At 38.4% G+C, this 9,287-nt stretch overlaps 1 protein-coding gene across 1 annotated transcript; it reads left to right on the forward strand.

Moving 5' to 3' along the window:
• Positions 1–1,284: 1,284 nt before the first annotated feature.
• LOC143490891 (GTPase IMAP family member 9-like) lies at positions 1,285–8,470 on the forward strand. The gene is made up of 3 exons (XM_076989441.1): positions 1,285–1,651; positions 3,668–3,721; positions 5,584–8,470. Exons 1-3 carry the CDS (start codon positions 1,612–1,614, stop codon positions 6,387–6,389), a joined length of 900 nt encoding a protein of 299 aa, XP_076845556.1. The 5' UTR covers positions 1,285–1,611; the 3' UTR covers positions 6,390–8,470.
• The last annotated feature ends 817 nt before the right edge of the window (positions 8,471–9,287 follow it).

Below are 9,287 nucleotides of genomic sequence, written 5' to 3' on the forward strand. Positions count from 1 at the left end.
TCATAGTTGTTTCCGTTGTATGATATAGTACCTATGTGAATTTGCATTTCTTGTAGGTATCCATTTTAATTTCTGTAGTTTAGCAATATTCAGCCTATGTTTTTCTGTACTTCTAGGTATTTGCATTGATTTCTGTAGTTTAGTAGTATTCTGGTTCGAGGGTATCTTGAATTCTGACCTATCTATGTACTATTTAGAATTAATTCTGTGAACAGATGGCAAAGCACTTCGTAAGGCGCTCTGGATAAGACCGTCTGCTAAATGCCCTACATGTAAATGATAAGGAGTGTATCTTTCATGTCACATCAGTGTTATGTGTTTGTAGTTGTGTTCAGGCTACTGATATTGGTGATAGAGAAAGACACTGAGTACAATCCTGGGGATTTAAATGATTAAAAGTGATGATGGAGGACATTGAGGTGCTCAACATTGGTATAATATACTTTTTCATTTGTATAAAATAACTTTGCAGTTTGCATTCCACATTTGAGTTTATCCTGGATGTCATGATGAATATGGACAGGAAAAATCTGTAAAATTACAGTATTTCTCTGCAAAACTTTTAGTACTGTCACTTTATTGAAAGTGCTTAATTGTAATAATTCAGGGAAAAGTTGTAAAATAAAGGTAATTCTTTGCAAAATTATTAGTGCTGTCACTTTATTAAAAGTGCTAAATCATAATTATCCAGGAAAAATCTGTAAAATAATGGTATTTCTCTGCAGAATGTTTAATGAATTTTTCTGTAAATGTATTGTTTTTCCACTTAATTTAAATCAGGGTTTTTCACTTTAAAATTAAAGTTTTTGTTTGGCAGCCGAGGCGCGCTTTAAGTAGGTGAAAACAACTCGGCGCTAGTAGTAGCTGGTGAAAGTATAAGTATGTAAATGAGGCGCAGCGCTTCTAGTGTTAAATAAACAGACGAGTTGTGTCTGCATTCTGTGCCGCCTTGTGTCATTGACGCGCACGCAGTGTCACAATGGTTAAATATTTTAATTTTTTCATGTTCTCCATAACTGCTCAAGTCGAGCGTCACTGAAAACAAAAGCTGGTGATGCAGCAATAATAACTCAGTGTGTTAAAGTGCAGCACCGATGAGTGCCTCAGACCAGCTACTTGGCACATGATAACTGGAAATGTACAGCAGAAATGGTGGCTATCTGTGGACTAGGACCAGGGATAGGCAAGCTTTTTGACTTTGGGTTCTAAAATTTGACAGAGGGGCCGGGTCAGGAGCATTTGGACATGCACTTTCATTTACTATTTTTCTACATTTCAACTGAATGTGCAAAGTTAATGAAATCAATGTTTACTGGAAAAAGATAAATGGAACACTTTCAACATTCAAAACAAATTATTACCTAACGAAATACTCGAGCTCAATAATTTCTCATGAACAAATAGAAACAAAACCTACACAAGTGCGACACAGGAAACTGTGGTTAGGTATGTAGTAGCTTACCTAGCAACAAAGTTCTTTGCAGCATAAAAATGTTCTCTCATGCTCTTGGACGCCACTTTTGAGATTTCCTTGTGAGACTGCGGGCCTATATTAACTAACTTTTTAACTTACATTTAACAAAATTTCTAATATTTTGTTAATAATTGAAAATGTCTTCAAACACACCTTATCAAAAACTGAGCGACATTGGTAAGTACTTTGACGTAAATTAGAATTAAATTGATTTGGGAGGTGTGGTGTTCTCAGAATATTTGACCAATTATATGGGAGCAAAATTTATCAGTAAATTCTTCTTTAAATAACATTCAAGTGAAAAGAGTTGAAATGCTGAAATGTTTCAGTGCCTGTCTTTTGTACAAATTCACTTATAAGAAAAAAGGCTGTTTGTTAACCTAGGCAGACAGCAACCTCACTTCATAATGGTGTGAACTGGCAAAGTGAACTGAAAAATCTTTTTCTCTTATTTTTAATTTCGTTTTTTATTCATTGCAGTGCTCTAATATATACCATATATAGTATGTTTGTGTTTGTAAATTCAGCCCTGTGTCTTTAGTGTGAGTATTCTTATTTATGAGTTCACTGTTTGCTTGTGGTGTATGTTTGGTTCATGTCTATTTAGTTTATGTTTTGTAGCACATATGTCTGAGCCTGTAGTTCATGTTAGTCATGTCTCTGTCTTGGAAATACCCGGCTTTATGACCTCGGATTGTGCCCATGATTACAACTCTACGATTTGCCCCCATTAAATCTCGCTCTTCTCAGTATTTGTGTCCACCCATTTGTTTCACACCACACTGGTAGAATTACAATATGGCCACACATGATAAGTAAAAGTAAAAAAAAAACTCCAACTCTCTAAATGAAAAGAAAATTTATGTGTATACTTACAAAATGACTAATGTTACAAATATTACACAGCAGCCTACAGTTAAAGTTTGGTGTATTTTATTTTCCCCCATTGTTTCTGTGTGCACATGTACACTTTAGCTTTCATTTAACTTTGATTTTTCCTTGTCAGTCATAACCTTTCACTTCTGTATTCAGATCAGAAGTTGAAGGATTACACAGGCGAACAGGGCAGAGTAGGTTAGACAGAGGAAATATAGAAGTACAGGACAAAAAGTAAACTATGTAGCAGGTTGGGAAATACAGTGTAGTCGGGCAGCAGGTAGAAACTTAGAACATAGACAAACTGAGCAATGTGGGGATAGGCACAGAGAAATAAACCAGAGTAGAATACAGACCTGAACCAGAGGAACAGAGACGTGAATCATAACTATATATAAATAAGATGGGATTAATGTATCAAACCCCAATAAAACTTTATTGCCCCACCCCTCTTATCTGCCATTTTATTACCCCATGTACATCCTGAGTGTACAGCCCTAATTTGATCTTATCAGGCCCAGAGTGGCTAATCGGGAGATTTGGGAGGATTCATGTCAATCTCTAGTTTGAGCCGAATGGAAAAAGTGGGCCGGATTTGGGCATGAAACTCCCGGGCTGAAAAAGAGGCCCACTCCGGCCCTGGATCTTTTATATATATATATATATATATATATATATATATATATATATATATATATATATATATATATATATATATATATATATATATATATATATATATATATACATATATTAGGACTTTTTAATATATATAAAAAAGACTTTCTTTAATCTCCCAGGCCTCTGCCACAGGCATCTCCATAGTGCCTAGAAGTGTCTTCTGCATGCTCAAAGCAAATGACTGGATCTTCCATTCATCTATAATATGAGCTGTCACACCAAGATAATTCTTGTTGCTAACAGAAATCCAGTGATCCCCAGTCACTCTTCACAATAACCTGTTTTACTTCCCTTTCCTCATCATACAGCTGCTGGATTTTCTTCGACATTGTCTTTTGTAACTTGTTTGATGCAAGTTTGTAACTTGCATCAACTGACACAATTTGCGGCACTTCTTGAAAAGCATGGATTATACTTTTGCGAGTGACTGTAGCGCGCGACTCCACTGCAATCGAGACAATCAGTAATCATCAGTAATCTGGCGCCCTGGATTAGGGAAGGGGGCCAGGGGTTGGAGCAGTAGGAACGACACACGAATTCACTGACACACTGGTTGTGGGTTTGTTTCTCTTGTTCTCTCTGTCTTCTGAATCCACAAATCTGAATTTTTGAAATACAGTTTTGGTTTTCTTGCAGAATATTTGCATCAAAATGATGAGAATTCAGAGGACTCATCTGGTGAGTATTCTGGTGAGTATATGGATCAAATTCCATATCAAGTTGTTTAAGATTTAAGATGCCTGACTACCTGTGGCTATGAGAGGCAAGCTATGTTGAAACAAATAAAATCAAATCAAATATATTTGTATAGCGCTTTTCACAACACATGTTGTCACAAAGCGCTTTACAGGATTTAAAAGGTTAACAATACTATGGGTCCAAATCCCTAATGAGCAAGCCAAAGGCGACAGTGGCGAGGAAAAACTCCCTAGATGGTGGGGAATAGGAAGAAACCTCGGGAGGACCAAGACTCAAAAGGGAACCCATCCTCCATTGGGCGGCCCGTTAACACACAAATTACACAAAAACTAATTATACAGATGAATACACAAGTTACAAACAAATCACACAACACAATCAGTCTAAGTATAAGGTAACTGGAATGAAAGTTCTTGGTGTTGATATTGTCACTGTAAATGTCTTGTGATGAACGCCAGGTTTTCATTCTGTGTCTGAGTGATGACACTGTAGGCTATTGTAGGCTCCGACTGCAGTGTTACTCCCCAGGTGAAACAAAGGGCTTTTAATTAAAATGAAAGTAAGAAAGTAAAAGTCCATGAACAAAAGGGCTCACAAGCAATAACCCACAGGGCAAAGACTAACAGAGGGATAATTATACTGTGGAAGGAAGCAGGGATCACGGGGAACACCACTCACAACATGGTAACAACACGTAGAAACAAAGGAGTAAATAGAGGGAAAATGGACACGTGGTGTCAGGAGGAAAGCCGAAAAAATCAGCATGATGAGTCTCAGCAGTCTTTATTGTTTAAACTCACAATGACATTATGAAAATGAGAATCTAATTTACAATGGCATCAAATTGTGATGTGTCTGACTACATGAGGCCCACTAAATGCAGCATACCGCATGTTGCAATAATTTAATGTGGCAGAGTGGTATTTCAGAGTAATCACACTAATTAATTTCTCCTAACTGTGTCCGAGCCTGTTAAGTCGCTGGGTGGCCCCATTTAAGATTATAACTAGGCGGGGTATGGCTACCTGAGTGTGTTTCCTGCTTTTCCCATTCCCTTTGTGGGATATCCAACTTTGTGTTGGCGGCATGCAGTATGGGTATGTCTGGCATCATGTCCTTCGGTGGAGTGCACTTGAATATTCATCAGGTATCTGCGTGTCATGTTCGATGGCAAGTTAGAGGTGCCTGACCCCAACTAAAGGGATTACTCCAACTAGGCTGTTCTCTGCCTAGTCTGTTTTTCATCATCCATCAACTGGACCTGGGTGGAAAAGCTCTTGTCAAAACACCCTTTCTTTCTTTCTTTCTCTCTCTCTCTCTCTCTCTCTCTCTCTCTCTCTCTCTCTCTCTCTCTCTCTCTCTCTTCTCTGAAGACACCCTTCCCAGACAAAGGAAATTAATATTCAGTAAGCAGGATATGATGGTCAACAGTGTCAATGACCAATAGTTTTAATACAATCACGCCCATAAAAGTAAAAAATATCTCCAAATGGGCTGAAAATGGCCTCTGCACAAAGGGATTGGACCTGGCTCAGTGAATGTCTTAGAGCTGAACTTGAGAAAGGCACCTAGGTCGTGTAAGCACAAACTGCAAGGCCAAGATCCGACAGTTTGTCAAATTTTGACAGCTGACCGCACACAGACGGGTTTACTGGCGTTATATCCTGCCTGCTTTAGACGGCATTTGGGCCAACCTCTCTCTTTCCTTTTTCTGATGCGGTATGTACCGGTCGTACACCTGTTGACACACAATTACTCTAAAAAGTCTAAATATTACTGTTTGAAAGAGTAATCAAACTAACAGTCTTCTTAAGTCTAATTCCTCTAACTCAGGTATATTTGTTGATCTTCAGAGTCTGAGCTGAGGATTGTGTTGCTGGGTAAAACAGGATCAGGAAAGAGTGCAACAGGAAACACCATCCTGGGAAGAGAAGTGTTTGAAGAAGATTGTTCTCCTGTATCTGTGACTAAGAAATGCATCGCCCATAAAAATGAAGTGGAGAGCAGACAAATTACAGTCATTGATACTCCAGGGCTTTTTGATACATCAATGACAGAAGAAGAACTGAAATCTGAAATAGAGCAATGTGTGTACTGGTCTGTTCCTGGTCCTCATGTGTTACTGGTTGTGATCCGTGTGGGAGTGAGATTTACAGAGGAGGAGAAGAACACTGTGTTGTGGATTCAGAAAAACTTTGGTGAAGTTGCCTTACACTATACCATCATATTGTTTTCCTATGCTGATCGTCTTGAGGGAAAATCTCTGCAAACATATATCGGTGAAAGCAAAGATATTCTAAAGTTAATTGACAGCTGTGGTGGCAGATACATTGGCTTCAACAATAATAATTGGAATCACACTCAGATCAAAGAGCTGCTGCAGAAGATAGACAAAATGGTGAAGAGTAATGGAGGGAAGTACTACACTAATGAGATGTATAAAAAAGTGCAGCGCAAAATCAAAATGAAACAAATGGCAAAAGATGTAGTTATTGGTGCAGGAGCAGTGCTAGGTGGAGTAGGAGCCGTGGCAGGAGGGGTGGTGCTGGTCGCCACAGAAACTGTCATACTGCCTGCAGCAGCAGTGGCAGTTGGTACCACAGCTGTTGTGACAGCAGTGGCAAAGTTAGTTCTTGATAAATGTATAAAGAAAAATTAAACCTTCACTAAGGGATGAAGTATAGCAATAGAGATGTCCTTTCAAAAGACTACTAACATTGACCAGTTACAACTAAGTCAAAAGATTATGAAAAACTAGTTTAGAAATATTTTACTTCTACTGTGTCCTAAAAATGATGGGTCCTCAGAGATTTGGACAAACACATCAGGAAGAACTCATGCTTTAATTCTGTCTCGTGTGTAGTGTAGAAAGCAGAAGATTTCCTACAGGCCACAATCACAGGAAGTGTCTAAGTTGACTCATTAACCGTCTCTGGTCCCTTAAAGGGTTCTTAAATCTTTCAGCAAACTTTTTGCTGAGGAACTCTGAAGTCACGAGTCCAGGAAGGACCATTACCCACAAATTTGAGAGACTAATCTTATCTGGACTTTCCACAGTTCCAACCCCAACTGCCTCTCCCACTCTGTGATATTCATAAATACTCATCTCAAAAAAGGCAAAATTTCAGAGATTCTTTGAACTTTTGCCTCAAGACAGACATTGAATAATAAAATAGCCTAAAACAAGTAACTTAGCAAGATGAGTCTAGAGACAACAAATTTGCCATCGTTCCAGCCAGGGAAAGGACCCCTATCATCAATGGAGAGGTTAAGGCTCTTGGGCCTTATTCAACCCATGTCTCCGTACCAGCGTATGATTAAGAATTCTGGACTGAAGTTGATACCTAGGTTAAATCCATTGTCTATACTGTCTGAGCATTAAGTGATCTGTAGTTGATGTAAATGCACCATTTAGAACCCCTCATGTGTTAGTTATTAATGGTTCCAGTCCAAGTAACGTTCAGTGTATAATCATTTATATCTCCCATGTATTATTGTGGATCATATGTTCATATCCATATGCTATGGCGTTTTAGACTTATGCATGATCAAATATTAGTATGTGCTGTGTTATTTTAGACTTATGCATGACCAGATATTAGTGTGTACTGTGTTTTTTGATTTATGCATAACCATATATTAATGTGTGATATTTTGTCTTACACCTAGGCATACCCAGGTATTAATGTTATTTCAAACGTGTGCTGTGCTGTTATTTCAAATGTATGCATATCCATGTACTTCAGATTCATGTCTGTCTATGCATTACGTGCCACTTATCATCTAAATGTATAAGTAAAAAATGTCTCAAGATTTTGAATGACAAACTAGTACCTAATTAAGAGCACGTGTAGTGGAGATAGCCAAGGCCACTTCACCATCACACAGAGAGGACCCCTCCTTCGCAGAGTGTGAAAGACTGACTCATCTAATTCCTTTAATTGTATGGGAAAGTTAAACATGGTGTCTCCCACATCAGTTATGGGCCAAGGAATCCACATTCACAAAGGTCAAAGCTTAGAATTCTGACCTTATCTGATCTCCTGAGTGTGGGGGAAAGGCCATAAAAGGGTTCTGGTCATGGTCACCCTTCCTCTGAAGGACAAAAAGCTCACTCTAAACTCTAAATAAGACTCATAACTGAGGATGCAAATATTTCAGAGGTCTTTGTAACTTCAAATCTAAACTGTACATGGAATTGAAATCCAGCCTACTGGAATAAACTACATTTACATTTTATGGCATTTGGCAGACGCCCTTATCCAGAGCGACTTACATTTTAATCTAATTTTTATACAAGTGAGCAATTGAGGGTTAAGGGCCTTGCTCAGGGGCACCTCAATCATAGCCTCAGGTCTGGGAATCAAACCCACAACACTCCGTCTCACAAGACCAGTTCCCTAACCACCAGGCCATGACTGCCCACTAAACTAAATGAAGATAAAGAGAAATCTAAAGATACCAAACTCAACAGCCTTCCAACCAAGGGAAGGGTAATTATTCTTAAAACCAGTATTCAATTTTACCAGCCCTGATTGACCCTGGATAAAGGATCAATGCATAAGCTGAGCCATGTGCCTATGAGATTTGAACATTATGTGATCTGTGGTTGATATAAACACACCACTTATGATCTTTCATGTACTCAGTATGAATTAATTCCATCATAGTACCTTTTATTGTATAATCACACCACATTGACGCATATGTTTGTATTCCTGTGTATTCCAGTAGTTTAGATATACATGTCCCTTTATTCTTGAATTGTATGCATGCAATTAAATGCATGCATGCATGCATATATATTCCTGTGTGTTCATGCAATGCAAACATGTCTTAAAAGCATTTGACACCATTTTACTCTTATTCAGTGTGGGCATATCTTTTTTACACTTTCTGTAGTCATGCTTAATTTGCAAAGCTTTTTTTTATCATTTATAAGTTTTAAAATCTGTCATTTTATTTGTTTGAGTGCTTTTAAAAACATGTTGAACCACAGCATAGAGGCTACAAATTCAAACTATTAAGCAGCCTTTCAACACATCTTTAACCTAAATATCTAAAATACTGTGATAGCCTAAAACGGACACTAGCTGCTCATCCAACACTTCTCAGTCTTGACCATTTGCTATTTTATCAGAATAAGGGAGCGTGGCTGCCAGCTTTTAGGAAGTATGCAAATACCAATTAATATTTATACTAATCAATTGCCATTGTTCATCATTCTCATGTAATAAAGTCCCTGTATTATCCTAACGTTACTACCTGCTTACGTACTATGCTTTCCCGCTCAGTGTGTCCCTCGGTTTCTCTTTTGTAGCATCTACATTGACATCTTCAGCATCTTCAATTTCTTCGCACGTACCCCCATTCTGCCACTTCTGTTGCTCTATACTGTCTCTCCTTTAACAACACGCTCAACACTGAATGTAGCAGGAGTTACAGCAGACCACAAAGAGAAAGGGTGGGGCTGTTTTTGTCCTATATCCTGATTGGTTCAGTCCACTGTCTATATTGAAGATGGGCCAATGGGCCGCCCCCTCTAAATTGTGGGCCG

This window comes from Brachyhypopomus gauderio, unplaced genomic scaffold, assembly GCF_052324685.1.
Source record: "Brachyhypopomus gauderio isolate BG-103 unplaced genomic scaffold, BGAUD_0.2 sc67, whole genome shotgun sequence".
NCBI classification, from domain to species: domain Eukaryota; kingdom Metazoa; phylum Chordata; class Actinopteri; order Gymnotiformes; family Hypopomidae; genus Brachyhypopomus; species Brachyhypopomus gauderio.